Source organism: Phasianus colchicus, chromosome 9, assembly GCF_987193195.1.
Source record: "Phasianus colchicus chromosome 9, bPhaCol1.hap1.1, whole genome shotgun sequence".
NCBI lineage: Eukaryota > Metazoa > Chordata > Aves > Galliformes > Phasianidae > Phasianus > Phasianus colchicus.
The window spans coordinates 27,845,228-27,859,798 of record NC_143444.1 but is presented as its reverse complement, the minus strand read 5'-3'; the positions used below and the strand labels follow the sequence as shown (position 1 = coordinate 27,859,798).

Here is a 14,571-nt window from a genome sequence, read left to right as displayed (position 1 = left end):
CCAGGGAAAAGAACAGGATAGAGGGGCTGAGGGAAGCCAGAGGCGGTGAGGTCGGCGTGCTGGGAGGTGCGAGGGCTTGCAGAAACCCAACCGCTTCTGCAGCTACCCAGCGTCAGGAAAATGAAGCTGAAGTGTGAAAAATGAAAGTGAAAAGATAGGAACCAACCCACGGCTATTTATTCTAAAAATACTGACCTAAATACTTAAGTGCACATATAAAAGTAGTTGTCTTTTCTTATTCCCTTTATGGACTCCCCTGCTTTGGTTCTTGTTTTGCACAGAAATCAGAGGGATGGGCTTCCCAGGGGCATCCATCTCATTCCCTCTGTGCTTTGCCATAAGCCCCAAGCCCACCCAGAGCCCCGTATTGGGCGGGGACACCCACAGGTGGCTGATAAGGGAGCAGGGAGTGATATGGCCCCAGGGTGAGGAGCAGTGCTGGGGTGATTCTACAGAGCCTGTAAAACCTCGTCTGCAGGGAAAAAAGGAGCCGCTGGGTCCCTTCTTCGCCTCAGCCAGCAGATCTTCCCTGCACTCTTTGCTTTTTTATATGGAAAACGAAATACACCATAAACAGCTAAAAATGAGCAGTTTGGGGCTGTGGCTCTGGCCTGGAGTTACCTGCCTGGGCGCTGGGTTGCGTAGGGAGGGGATGCTTAATTGCAACACGTCGCTGGAAGGGAAATGTGCGCCTTCTGTGTGCGCTTGTCTTGTCTGCATGGAGGGGAAGCTGCAGCCTCAGACCCCAGGAGCAGCGGGGGAGCTGGGGAGCGTGGGTCCTTCAGTGTGCTGAGCACAGGTCTGGCAGGGAGGGAGTCGGTGCTGCTGGGGAGGGCTGATGCATTTTGCATTCACAGCCCATCTATTTTGCAATAACCTCACCATGATGTTCCCACGTAGGCAAGCCTAAGCTAGCATAGATAATGAAATGGGTTAAAGGAGACAGGAGGAGGGAGAGAAGAGGAGCCAGCAAGTCGTAGTAAATCAGGGAGAGAACAGGATTACTTGAACTCAAGGACTCAGCAGCAGGATGAGTTTGGTTTATGCTGAGAGGCTCCATGTTCCATCCCTATTGCCACCAGCAGCACATCCAGCAAACAGCCCCCATCCCGGCTGCAGGGGGGCTTGCAGAGATGAAGGAGGTTCTGGGGATCCAAAACTGCTGCCAGCCAGGCTAGGTGTGCAGCAGGTTCTGCTCAGTGGGGCAGCACAGGCTAACCCCAGCAGCTCATGGATGCTGGGGGACCCGGACACTGAGGCTCCCCCACCTTTGGCATGGGTTTAGAGGCAGTCCAAACAAGCTAATTAAATTCTGCTCTGCTTAATCAGAGCCATTGAACAGCAGTCAGAAGAAATTAATCCCGTGTTTTATTAGATGCTGTTTGAAGTCACATTTGGCACCTCATCCTCAGTTCTCATCTCCTTCTGGGGAAGGAAGAAGGACATCTGCAGGGAAGAGCGAGGGTGCAGCAGATGGCAGCGGGGATGATTCAGGGCCTTGAGGAAGGAGCTGCACCTCCAGCAGCACTCCTGGGGGGACGAGGCACCTCTCCCTGCATCCCACCGCCTCCCCCCACCACAAGGCCACAAGCCAGGCAGGGCTCCCAAAAATACGTGTTCCTCCACATTGCACGCTAATGGCTCCGTGCCATAGGTCCCACTGCAATTAAAGCCCGCGGAGCGTTAATATGCATCATGGTGAGGCCACTCTTCCCACAGCTACTCCCTCCCAAACCTGCCCGTCCTGCTGCGCATCCCTGCCCACAGCAACCTGCCCACAGGGATCCCACCCAGCCTGGGCTCAGCCTGCGGCAGCACTCACACCTCACCCTCGCTGTGCCAGGGGCTGCTGCCTTTGGCCCCTTGGTTGCCCAGCAGCATTTTCTCCTGCCTTGGAGCTGAGCAGAGCGGGGCCGTTTCGATGCCTGCCTGGCGGGTGCTGCGGGATGCAGAGAGGGAGGCACCCAGCTCTGTGAGCCATCACACAGGAGAGGTTCAGGCAGGTGGTTATTGGTTTGAGTTTTTAATGAATTCTGGTGCCTTCGTTGCCAGAAATCCAAGAAAAACCCAGCAGAGAGAAACCTGAGCTGAGGACATTGCCTCTCCAAGCCCTGGGAGCACTCAGGAGACTCAGAATGTCCTCCCATGACTCGAGCAGACTGCGCTGCTGGCCGCAGGTGTTGGGATTTCTGATTATAAAATTTCTTGTCCTAACCTGTGCTCAAACTTCGCCGAGCCATTTAATTGCGTTCTGCGGTGGTGAAGATATGAAATTAGCCTCCCTTCTGATCTTGAGCTAAGTTGGTCCAAAGCACTGTCTTATAATTTGCTCAAATCGTCTCACCATCAGGTGGTGGAAGACACAAGGCTGGGGCTGCAGGGAGCGGTGGAGTTCACACGGGATGGGAATTTCACCCTCACTGTCCTGCAGCCACGCTCCTGGGTTCGCTTGCATAGGAATGGGAATATTTAGACTTGGTGCCACTTGCAGGAAGCTTTCAATCAAGTGCTCTTCTCCATCTCCCCTAGCAACAGCTGAGAAACAGAGCTGGTCCGGGGGATGGGGGAGAAGCTGAGGCAGGGGCAGCACCAGGAAGATGCCTGTCCCCATCCATCTTCTGCTGTCCCTATGCTGGGGACATCCTCCCTGACCTCCTCTCCAGGCTGGGCACCTGCAGACAGACCTTTGGGAGGCATCGAAGGAGGGGCAGATCCCAGCTCTTATTGAATTTCTCATCCCCAACGACCTGAGGGCCAGGGGAAAGAAGGGAACTGGTTTTTGTCTGCTCAGTATCTCAGACAATCGATGAGTTAAAGGGAAATAAACTCCTGATGAGGGGCGAACGTAGAGCTCCATGTGCTGCAAAACACAAGGAGCAGAGAAGCAGCCGTGGCCATTCCACTTTATCTGCGTGGGGCAGGAAAGGGACGGCGGTGTGGGCACAGAAAGGCCCTTTATTTCATTCATTCCTGGCCAAGAGCACAGTGCAGATCACCCTGGGGACACCAGCATTTTCCTCCTCCATGCAAAATGTGCTGAATACGAGGGTATTATTTTTAACAGGGATATTTAGCTCCTCTTTACCCTCGTGTAGGCGGCTTGCCCTCCACGGCCTCAGTCCCAGGGGAGGCTCCTGGTCGTTGCCCAGCCCATAAGAACAGCAGAGGAGCAGCAGGATGCGAAGGCTCCGGAGACACGAGGTCTGTGCCTCGCGTGACCCCGATGCTCAGCCCGGCGTTGCCGCAGGAGCGTGCAGCACAAAGCCGGGCTCCACTCGCTCCTTCCACGCAGCACCTGACGACTCCCAGCCTGACACTTTCCGACCCGCTGCATCGCAATCGGCTCTTTAAACGAGTCAGGCCCTGCTCACGCAGCTCCGGATGGCCACGAGTGTTCCCACCACAGCAGCTCTGCCTGGCGCTGCCGTTCCTCCTACAGCCCACAGCTCCCACAAACGGCCCCGCTCCGGCCACGCAGTTGCAGGACCAGGCTGAGCGCCCGCGTTTGACCCATTAGCGTTTGATTGCTCATCAGCCCTCCGTCCCCGCTGTTTTTCTGCGGGTCCCTTTGGCAAGGCGCAGCGGAGGCAGAGGTGAGGCCGAGGTGGGAAGAGCTCTTTGAAGCCCTGTTTTTTTTTTTGCGCCGCTCCAGCATCTGTTCCCGTGGAAACTGCAGCCGGAGGCGGTGCGGGAGCGGGGCTCGGTCGGAGCGGGTCGCGGTGCGGGGCTGTGCGGGGCAGTCACGCAGCGCAGCGCTCAGCGCCGGGCCGAGGAGCTCCGCGCGGCCCCAGGTGGGACGAGGCGGGGAGCGCAGCTCGGGCCACGTGTTCCCGCGGCACCCCGCGTAGGGACCCGCTCCCCTGTTTTTGGGGGGTGGGGGGAGGCTTCATTGTGTCACCGCACGCTGCTAAGTCAGAAAGTTTTCGGGGGGTGACCCCAAGCGGCCTCTCAGGGCCCCCGACTCAATGCTGCGGTAACCCCCGAGCGGTCACACGCTCCTGGGGCGCACCCCCAGCTGCGACCCCAGCCGGCTGTTCCCCCCGAGGAGCCCCGGCCCGGGTTCCACGCTCCCCGAGGCGGGGGGGTCCCGCCCGAGCACCGCGTCCTGAGGCAGCGCCCGCCCGCCGCACCCCCCCGCGCAGCCCGGCGGGCGGTTTCAAGGCCCCCCTTCCGCTCTCCCCGCGGCGCTGCCCAATCGGAGCGCTCAGCGCGCGGCGGCTCGGCACCTTAAAGGCGCAGCGCGCGTGTCCGCCCGGCCGTGCCTGCCCGCCCGCAGCGCGGCGCTAGGACCGCGCGGTGCCGCGCTCTCCCCTCCTCCCTCTCCGCCGCGGGAGGCCGCCCGCCCGCCGCTCGCGGAGGGGGCGTGTCCGCGCGAGGCCCCTCCCCCGCCCCTCAGCGATTGGCGGAGCCGCCCATCAATCAGCAGGGGGCGGCGCCCGGCGCGGCCACGTTCGGGTGCGCGGCGCGGCGAGCGGCGGCAGGCGGGCGGGCGCGGCAAGCAGCGGCGGCGGCAGCGGGGCCATGGGGGCGCGGTGGGGGCCGGCGCTCTGACAGCCCCCGGTGCGCGGCGAAGCGGAGCGGGCAGAGCGGCTCGGGCGGGCGGGCCCCCACCCAGCTCGGCGCGGAACATGTTCGCCAAGGGGAAAGGCTCGGCCGTGCCCTCGGACGGGCAGGCGCGGGAGAAGTAAGCGGGGAGGAGGAGAGAGGGAGGGAGCGGGGGGGTGCGGTGCGGGAGGAGCCCGGCTGCGGGCTTTGTGCGGGGCGGGGGCCTCCCCGCCGCCCCCCCGCCGACCGCCGACCGCCGCCGGGCTCTTGCAGGCTGGCCCTGTACGTCTACGAGTACCTGCTACACGTCGGCGCCCAGAAGTCGGCGCAGACCTTCCTGTCCGAGGTGAGCCCCCCCGCCGCCCTTTGTGCTCCGCCGCCGCCTCCCGGCCTCCATCTTGTGCGGGGCGGGCGAGCGGCGGCGGCCGGCGGGGTCCCCCCCGCTCGTCGGAGCCCCGCAGCCCACTGGCGGCCCCTTCCTTTCGCCCGCAGATCCGGTGGGAGAAGAACATCACGCTGGGAGAGCCCCCCGGCTTCCTGCACTCCTGGTGGTGGTGAGTGAGGGGCGCGGGGGGGGGTCGCGGTGAGTCAGCAGCCCCGGGGCTGCGCCGGGCGCTGCGGGGGCACCCGGTAACCGGGGCTCCCTCCCCTGTGTTTGTGCCACGCAGCGTGTTCTGGGACCTGTACTGCGCGGCCCCTGAGCGGCGAGACACTTGCGAGCATTCGAGCGAAGCGAAAGCCTTCCATGACTATGTGAGTAACAACAAGTTTCTGCTCCTCGCGGTAATGACGGAGTTGGGGCGCTCGGGCTCCTCGGCGCGCCGGCAGCAGCGTGCTTCCAAACAGCGGCGCTGCGATTTTGGCCGAACGGCGTTTCATAACGTTGCAATTATGCAAATGAGTCCAGGCGCTTTATCTTCAGCACTTGGAGGCGTTGGGGCCGCCGGTGGGACCCGGCGCTGGGCAACAAAGCGTTGGCCGTGAGCGTGGTGGTGGAGATCGGTGGCTGTGGGCCTGGTGCTGAGGGTGTCTCGTTGGTAAATGCTGCGGAGGCGGCTGGGGATGGAGGGGGAAGGTTCCCCAGAACGCCATCCGAAAGCCTCGTGGGTTTGTGGGGCTGCTTTGGTTGGCTGGGAACGCTCCTTGAAATCAGCGGTGTGGAGGAACTCATGAGCTGGAGGTGATGGGGTGGACCTCATCCCGCTGTGCCTGATGGTGTCTGCGCCCTCTGGGCTTTTTGTCCTCGTGAAAAACGTGGCTCCTCCGACTGTTTCGCTCCAGCTGTGAGTTGCTGGACCTGCTGGCTTGCTTGGAGCAAAGCTAGAGGTGCTGCGTGCAACCTGCTGGACTCCACCACCATCCCGTGTGTGAGGTCCTTGGTTGGTTGGTGGCAGCCGTCACGGACCATCCTGTGTGTGCAGGACCTCGTGTAATTGTCCTCAGCGGAGGTGTTGGTGGAACCCAGCGGATGCTTTTCTTCAGGTGTGTTTCCCAAAAGCACCAGCTCCTTGAATTCACCAGCGTGGGGGAACTCGTGAGCTGGAGGTGATGGTGTGGACCTCATCCAGCCATGCCTGATGGTGTTTGGGCCCTCTGGGCTTTTTGTCCTCATGAGAAATGTGGCTCCTCGTGGCACAGGGCTTGTTGGTGCTGGCTGCAGGTGGGCTGCCTGCTCTGTCCTGCTGAAGTCACCCAGATCTGCAGCACTGATCTGCAGCGGGAGGAATTTGAATCAAAGGATTAGTCACCTGGCTGTGGGCTTGGAGCAGAGTCAAGCGAGTTTAAATTGTGTAGCAGGAGCTGTTTTTGTCTGCTCCTGGGAGCCTATGGTATGGAAACCATTTTTCCTCCCTTCCCCAGCCTCTCGCTGCCTCGACATGCCTGGGTTGAGCTGCTGGGAGATATGTGAGGTTGGGCTGGGAGCAGCATGGGGACCTTCTCTGCTGTTCCTGCTTGGGGAGCAGAGCCCAAATCTGCATCACTGCCAGTCCAGCGTCCTTCCCTCAATGGATGTAGCATGGAGCTGAACCCACTTGGGGGTGGGCAGCTCAGTTGTTCCCTGGGGAAGCCAAGCTGGGTCTGTGCTGGTTGTCCATCTGTCTGTCTTGTGGCCACCGTTCCGCTCCCGGTTGTGCCGTGCTGCTTCCTGCGTAGCTGCTTTTTATTTACTGGGTCGGATTAAAATGTTGAACTCCTGAACTGAGGGTGAGAGAGGGCTGACAACCTGGAGTTTGTCAGCACATCCATCAGCGCTGGGCTCTGCAGCTTGGCAGCGCCTGCTGCCCCTCCTCTCATCTTTTGGGCCAAATCCCATCTTTTTTTGGAGTCTGGTTAGGGTGGAGAAAGGCAGAGGTGGATCTTCAGGTAGTAAAGCCTTTGCTAAAGATGACATTAGCAGCCAAGGCGTAGTAGTGCTACGTTCACAGCAACCTCCTAATAATGTCTGAGGATTTAGTGTATTTAGAGAAATTAATCTTTTTTAGCTTGGTAATAATTCTAACAATAGGCATGAGTGCATTAAATGATTCGCATAAACTTCTTTAATGCATGTTGCTTTAAGCTTACAGTAAATAGACACAATCCTGATTGTTTTAATTCTCAGTGTAATGCAGTTTTGTAACAACCCCGAGTGCTTCACCTTTTAGGTCTGACTGCAAAGACATGTAAGGAGATTTTTGGTCTTCCCTTGGCTTTGCCACACCAGTTTGGTGTCCCCAGGTCTGTTTGGCCTTAAGGTGCGTGCGTTTGGCTTGGGATGCTCGTGGTGCTCTCCCTGCGTGGAGCACCAAGTGTACTTTGCAGGGCAGGGACCTGCCCGGCTCAAACTTAAATATTGACCAAAGCCAGGAACCAGCTGATAACCGGTGTGTGTGAATGGTGCCTTGTTTCTTGGGGCCGGCACGTGGCCACGGTCCTGCAGCATTGGGCTGAGCCCTGGTGTGTCCCGTGCTGGGGGATGCTCTGGGAGGGGTGCGCATCACCAACTGCCCAAACTCCAAACCCCACGGTGTATCAGCAGCGTGCAACAGCTCAGAGCGATGCTGGGCCTCCTGCGAGCCCCGGGCTGGGTGGACCAGTGAGTAATTTCATCTGTTGGTTGTGGTTAAAAATATCCCAATATAGGCTTTGCCCCAGATTCGTAGAGCATCGTGTTGAAACCTGGCCAATCGCAGAACTGGCTGTGCAGCGGTCGCCCGGGTCTGCGCCAGACGCCGTGTTTGTTTACCAGAAGGCAGTGGGTTTGCCATTGCAACCCGAGGCACAAAGCAGGGGGATGCTGTGGGGTCTGGGGATCGCCGGCACTGGGAGATGTTGGATGCAGAACCGCGCGCTTGGGAGCAGGGCGGTGTGCTTCATTAGCAGAGTGTTAACTCTGGGATTTGCATGCTGTGTAATTTCCATTTCATTTCCCAGCGTAGCTGTATGGGAACTGTTAGGAACAGCAGGATAATATATCAATTTTCCCCTCCAATTTTTGTTTATTTATTTATTTTTTGGCACCTCTCTTGTAGGGGATGCTCTGTGAGCGCCATGGGCTCTCGCCATGGTGAAGCAGCGCTTTTTTCCCAGCTTTCCCTGTGGTTTCCCTCCTAGGGCAGGGCAGCAGGCTGCTGGGAGGAGCGGGCTGTGGGTCTGTGTGTTGGGGAGGAGCACCGTGTTTCTCCCTTTTCGTCTCAGCACGTGTGCAGATCTGACTCTTAACGCAGCTAACGCGTCGTGCCGCTCGCAGTTTCATTAGTCAGCCTCTTCCACCACCTGTATCACAGTTATCCAGAAGTTAACAGCAGTGCTCTGGTTACCTACAGCAGCACGGTGCTGATCCCCAGCCGCCGTCGAAGACTTGACCTGTTCTACAGGCATTGCCTGACCCATAGCAATTGATTTGGGTGGGTTTTTATTTTTGCTTTATTCCTATTCCCATCCAACCGGGCAGGCTGCTGGCTCAATCCTCCGGCCCTCTGAGATGCTGTGGGCAGGGGGCAGCCCCGCTCTGCCTCCCCGCTTCCCATTTGGCTGATTCTGTGTGTTGCAGCACACGCAGTGCCCGCTCCCTCCGTGCCTCCCACGGCCAGCGAGCTACAAAGGGAGCGTGCAGCATGACAGGGGATTTCAGCCACCGCGTTATCTCAGAATTGGCCGATTGATGGTTGCAGTTCAGCGTTTCAACATTGTGAAAGCCAATACAATTTGAGTTAGCGGTGATGACTGCCAGTTTAAATACCGCAGTGAATTTCTGTCAAAGAGCTAATACATAGAAAGGGGAATTGCAGAAAACTTGATCACCAGAACCACTTCAGTCGATTTTGGCCTCCAGCTACAGAAAATGAACTTAAATCTAGTTGACTGTTGCTACATACTTTTTGTGGCATTGCTCTGCCTGTGCGGCCAGCTTGAGTGCAACTTGCAGCAGAGGAGGATCAGAGTGGTGCTCAGCTGCCGGAGACTTTGCTTCATCCTTCCTCTCCTCTGCTACACCCAGCTCCCCTCTGGAAAAAGAATCCATACTCATATTCAAAATTATGTCTTTGCTTTGGAAGATTTACGTTGCAGCAGCTTCAGCTTGCTTTTAAGCATGCAACATGGTCGTTAGAGCAGATCATTGATTTATTTTATTTTTTTAACCTCAGGAAACCGATGCAGTTCTTTTTGTCTAACTCTTTCTGTCTGGAAGGATGCTGTGCTGCAGCTGGGGAAGGTGGTGTTGGTTGCAGAGAAGATGGGGAGCGTGGTGTCTGTGTCTGGCTGGGGACACCCAGGTCTCCTTTTATCCCAGTATGTGAAACCTTTCCCATTGGATTCAGATCTCAGTGAAGTTGCTGAAGCCAGAGGAATGTAGCAGCTGGTGTGGTGTAAGCCATGGTGGGATGACAACTGGGAAATGTGGAAGGATGTTGGTCTGCCAGCAGGATGGTGTCATCCAGGGTTTTGAATCCCAAACCCAGCTTCCCCCAGAAGATGCTTTCCAGCTGTGCTTTGGGGGTGGCATGCAGGAAGGTGTGCTCAGGCATCCTAGGGCTGTGGGGCAGTTCCTTTTTGTGTCCCGTGCTGGCTGCTCCCATGAGTGTGCGTGGTTGGTGCAGATGGGCACCTGGTGGGTGAGATCTGTGCTGGGTTCAAGTGTGGCTGTCGACTCTCCCAAACCAGGCTGTACTGTTGTTTCACCAAAGGACCACCAAAGCTTGGTGCTCTGAGCATCTGTGGCTTAGTGGCTGCACGGGTTTGGGCGTGGGCTGCTGTGATGGTGGTGCTGGTCACTGGCTGCCTCATCTGTCGTGGAGGTGATCCCCAGCTCTGTATGCATGGTGTTAGTCTGCAGGTATTTTGGCACGTGGTGGAGGTGGTGATCTCCAGGTATCTCTGCAGCATGCTCTTTGGAGCTGGTTTGCTAAAATGTGTTGCTTGGGAGGGCTGGTGCTGTTGGGCCAGGCTCAGCAGGGTGTGGGATGTGGGCTGAGGACAGTGCTGTGCAGTCCCTGCCAGCCCCACGGGCGTCACTGGAGCCATGAGCAGTGACTGCATGGCTCCAGCCCCTTTTTTGCACAGCTGGGCTGCATCCAGACCCGCTCTGCAGGGGCAGGGATCCCCATAGGTAACCAGAGAGAGGAGTTTCCTCCCGGAGTGGCAGGCTGCCAGGAACAGCTGCAGAACTCCAAATCGTTTTAAAAAAAAAAAAAAAAAAAAGTGTGTGGTGGGGGAACAGAGAAATTCCCTTTCCCTGCAATGTGCTGGGCCCAGCCTCCCATCCTTCTTCGGGGACAGGTACTGGTTCACCCGTGTTCCGTGCAGGCTTTAGTGCCCCTCACAATGGTGCCTTCCCTGGAGCTCTGTGCAAAGCTGAATTTTTATTTTCTAGGCAATATCTGCTGTTGGTGCAGAACAACCTCCACTTTTGCACTTCTTGCTGCACAGGGTGACGGAAACATGCCATCTTGGAGCAGTACCTTCCTCTAGTTGCTATTGATGGGAAAAGCCAAGTGTGCTAAACTTGAGGTCAGAGCACTGAGCTTATGTCTTAGTCTTTGACTGGGGAGCCTAAATATTTATCCTGTTCTGTCCCTAATGAAAACAAATTGTCAACAGTTGTTCAGTAACTGACTAAATTAAAATCTGTAATTAGTCAATTAGATTAAAGAGTTGGCACAACCTGATTGTATCATGCTGGTTAGGTTATTAAGAGAAAGGGTGTGATTTTTAATTACTGCATGCTAATTTTGACAGTTTCAAATGGAAACAGACGTTTCCCCCCCTCCGCTCAGAGTGCCTCTGTAAAAGTAAGGCACTGGAATGTATTTTATGTCAACAAATGGTGTGAAGATGCAAAGTTTCTCCGGCTTGAATCCACCAGGGATTTCCACTGAAAAGTGGGGGTGGCTGGGAGGAGAGGAAGCCGCCCAAGACACGGCATGGTTGTTTAATTCTGCCTGACAATGGGAGGCTGGGTGGGTTTGGATGCTCCTCGTGCATCCTGGGGGGGGCACAGGCGTGGGTGTCTCGTGTATTTGTGGGGCAGAGCTCGTGCTGCTCGGCATCACAGCCGGAGCCAACCTCGAGCGGAGAGATGGGGAGCAGTGAGATGCAGCTGAGTGGTTTGTGTGTGCGTGCTTTTTCTTCATTGTTTTGTTTTTAACCTCTATGGCGCTGCGAGAGGGGCTGGCTCCAGTGGAGACGAAGCCCATGAGGAGGAGGAAGGCCATGTAGAGCTGGTGGAGCGGCCGCTGCGCGATCCCATTGTCTGCCCCGGAGCTGCGGCCACGTGCGAGGGGACCCGCACACCACGGCCCCCAGCTCCGCACCGCCCTCTCTGTGGCGGGGGGGCCGCGGCCCCCGGCAGATTTGTGGCTCTGGGTAAACATGAGGCTTGTAAACCTTCGCCTCGCTTCCTTCCTGGGGTCCTCACACAGAAACAAAGGGAGCGAGGGTGAGGGTGTGCGAGGCACCTCGGCTCTTCAAAGCGTGTGGGGAGGGGGCAGAGCCCCCCCATCGCTGCCACAGGGAGGTGCGTGAGGTCGGTACAGCGTGTATTGGGTACGAGTGAGGCTTTCCTGTTCCCCTGATCATTTCCTTCCTCACCTTGGAAACTTGGATTTTCTCCTACCTTTTGTTCCATATTTTCTCTTTTAAAGCAGCCCCTGGCTCTATTGGAAACAGCTGCCACGCCGGTTCTGGGAGCTGGGGCTCTTTCTCCTCCTTAATACCACTCACCATTCTCCTGGCCGCCCTGCCAAATTACATGGCAACTGGTTGCACAAAATCCTTGCTTACGTAGGCGCAGGTGATGCCTGCTTTGGTGTACCCCATCCCGCTGCAGCTCCAGTTCTGCGGCCACTGGCAGGGATCGTAAAGCTGCTGCTCCTGCAGCAGCATCGTGTGGTCACCTCGGCGGGGGCAAATCCCCAGCATGGCAGTGCTGGGCTGTGCCCAGCCCTGCTGTGGACCCTTCTCCTGCTGCTGAGATGGTGAAGGCCATGCCCGTGGCATGGCTTGGTGCATGTAGTGCGCTGGGGAGGAGACTGCTGTCGGTGGAAGACGTGGTGCCTGTAGGGAGTCTGGCTGCCGAAAAAATGTATATAAATATAAAAATATCCCGCCTGTGCGCCCCAAGGAGATGGCAGTAATTGGGTTTTGTGTTTCCAGGCCACGGGAAGGGTTGGTGCATCCACTCCTGAGCGGTCTCTTGGGGCAGTGCTGGGGGCTCCTGCTGTGGGGCAGGGCTGGCTCTGGTGCTGGGCACTATCTCAGGGTGGCTTCTTCAGTCCAGCTGGGGGACATGGGGCTCCATTGGGGTGGGGGGCTCTGCTAGGCGGAAATGGCTCCTTCCTCTACAAAGCAGCCCCGGGCTGGCTGAGGGGGGAGAAAACGGCTCTTGAACAAGTAAACAAATACCTCACTGTGGGCTCGATGGGGTGGTGTTTTTTTTCTCCTCCTTTCAAAACTCCTCCTGCTCGTGGCCGCAAGCACCGGGGCTGTTTGCTGAAGGGGTTGATGCCAGGAGATGAGTTCAAAGCTACAGCTGTGCTGTTGGGCGGAGGGGGGGTGAGGGGGAAGGTGGGGGAGGGAATTTCCAAAACATGGGCAGGCTCTTGGCTGCTTCCTGTGCATGGTGGGGCTGAGCCTGTGCCATCAGGGCTGGGGGATGGCCATGGGCAGTGGGGCACTGAGGAGTTGCCTTGGGCCTCCTGTGGGAGCTGCCCTTCAGCTCTATGTGCTTACACTTTTATTATTATGGAGGAGGACTGCCCAGTCTTCCTGATGTCAAAATTAAGCAAAATACGTATAAATCAAGGTCTTTAATGCTCATGTGTGTGTACATGGGGCCTGCTGTCAGGGCCTGGCTGCATGGGGCTGCCCAGCAGCAAGACCTAGGGCTCCGGCATGGGCCTGAGCTGCAGGCTGCCCCATGCCCCTGCTTTGTGAAAATGGCTGTGGCAGGGCAGGTGGCTGTAACAGCTCTTTTCTACCCCCACACAGACCTGTGAGGCCCCCTGGCTTGGGCTAAGCGTCTCTATTCCCGTGCTAAAGGTGTGCTGGAGCGAGCCCACAGCCTCTGCTAGTGCTTTTATTTTCCTTCCCCCTCCGCCTTTCTGCTCTTTCTGCCTCTGACAAGTGCAGTCACAACACCAATCTGGGTGTTTTGACTTGGTTTCTGTGCCGTCGGCAGGGTAACAACGACGCAGCTCTGTATGTGGGGCCTTGGTTGGGACCCTTCTCATCCCCCTGCAGATGCAATTAAACCTATAGGTTCGTCAGCCTCTGTGCAGCCCCTGTGATGCTGTGGGGGCAGGGCCAGGAGCCCCTCAGCACACTGTGTGTCTTCTTCCCATACCCATCTATCCATCTGGGTCTGAGCCTGCCAGAACTACTGCCCCACAGTGCTGTGTGAGGCAGTGCCACCGCAGCCTGTGGTGTCAAGATAAAGTCCAAAGGAAGACCTCTGGCTGTGTCTTAAGCTAACATTTTCTTTCTAATTTTTTTTTTCTAATGTTTCTGCATAAACCCTTAAACATTTGATCTCGAGCGTCTCTCCTCCCAGGGTGCAGCAGCTCTCTGTAATGAAAATGAGCTCTTGCTGCCCGGCCTGGCTGCCTTGCGTAGCTTCTGGGTGGCTGGGCTTTTTCTGTCCCTTTTTTCCCCTGGATCTTGAATAACCTCACCAGGCTGAGCTCACACCTCTTATCAGTATTTTTTTGGATACAAACAAGCTTCCAAAGCAAAGGATGCGCTGCGGTGGCTCTGTCATACAGGTGTGCCCCACAGCGAGGTGCATGTCCTCTGGCCATGCCATGGGTGTGATGCTGGTGCTCATTTCCCAGAAGAACACAAATCCCTCGTGCCTGGAGTGGTTTGATCCCGCACCCCAGAAGAGTGAAAGTCCCTCATGCCTGGGCTAGTTTGGTCTTCTACCATCATGCCTCTGACCCCGTGGGCAACTCTGGGAATCAGCTGCCTGCCTGTAGTTGGGTTTTGCAGCTGGAGAGGTTTGTGATGTTCTTTTATGTTAGAAAAAGGCTGTGCGTGCAGGGGAAGGGGCAGGGTGCTTCCTCGTGGGCTCCTGCTTGTGTTGGGGCTGGCTGGTCAGGCAGCAGCACAGTGCTGTGCTCGCCATGGGTACTGTTGGGCCCCCTGGCAAGGTGTGAATCACGCCCATCTCTTTTCATGAGCTTTTCCCTTTGTCCAGTGGTGTTTGTGGATGTCTTAGCGCTACTCCAGACCAAGAGCAGAGGTTTGTCCTCCTAGTGCTGCTGGGCTGCTTGGCACTGATGCTGCTCAAGTTTTCTGTAGCAGCCCTTGTTGCATTTTACCCCTGTGGTCAGTGGTTCCTGCGCACTTGGGAGAGGAAAGAGGCAGTTCTGGAAGCACGTGATCTCCTTTCTGAGGAACGAAGCCTAATGCTGCATGCTGTTTGTTCCACCTCTGGGTACAGCAGGCTGCGAGGCACGAACTTGAAGGCATGTTTGGTCTCATGGGGCCAGCCTGCACAGGGAGCTTCCTGGTGCTTGGTCACCTCAGGGTGGCTTTCAGCAGATG

At 57.1% G+C, this 14,571-nt stretch overlaps 1 protein-coding gene across 7 annotated transcripts in view; it reads left to right on the top strand.

Annotated features, from left to right (window-relative positions):
* Positions 1-4,472: 4,472 nt before the first annotated feature.
* The window catches only part of SSBP3 (single stranded DNA binding protein 3), a 51,348-nt gene continuing 41,249 nt past the window's right edge, over positions 4,473-14,571 (top strand). For 3 of the 7 annotated variants that reach the window (XM_090146714.1, XM_090146711.1, XM_090146710.1), the window contains exons 1-4: positions 4,474-4,684; positions 4,819-4,891; positions 5,038-5,099; positions 5,214-5,298. In XM_090146714.1, coding sequence (XP_090002840.1) covers positions 4,629-4,684; positions 4,819-4,891; positions 5,038-5,099; positions 5,214-5,298 — 276 coding nt within the window. In that variant the 5' untranslated portion in view covers positions 4,474-4,628. Of the gene's footprint in view, positions 4,685-4,818; positions 4,892-5,037; positions 5,100-5,213; positions 5,299-14,571 lie in introns of all 7 variants that reach the window. The other 4 variants (XM_090146715.1, XM_031603001.2, XM_031602992.2 and 1 more) reach the window with 2 other exon arrangements.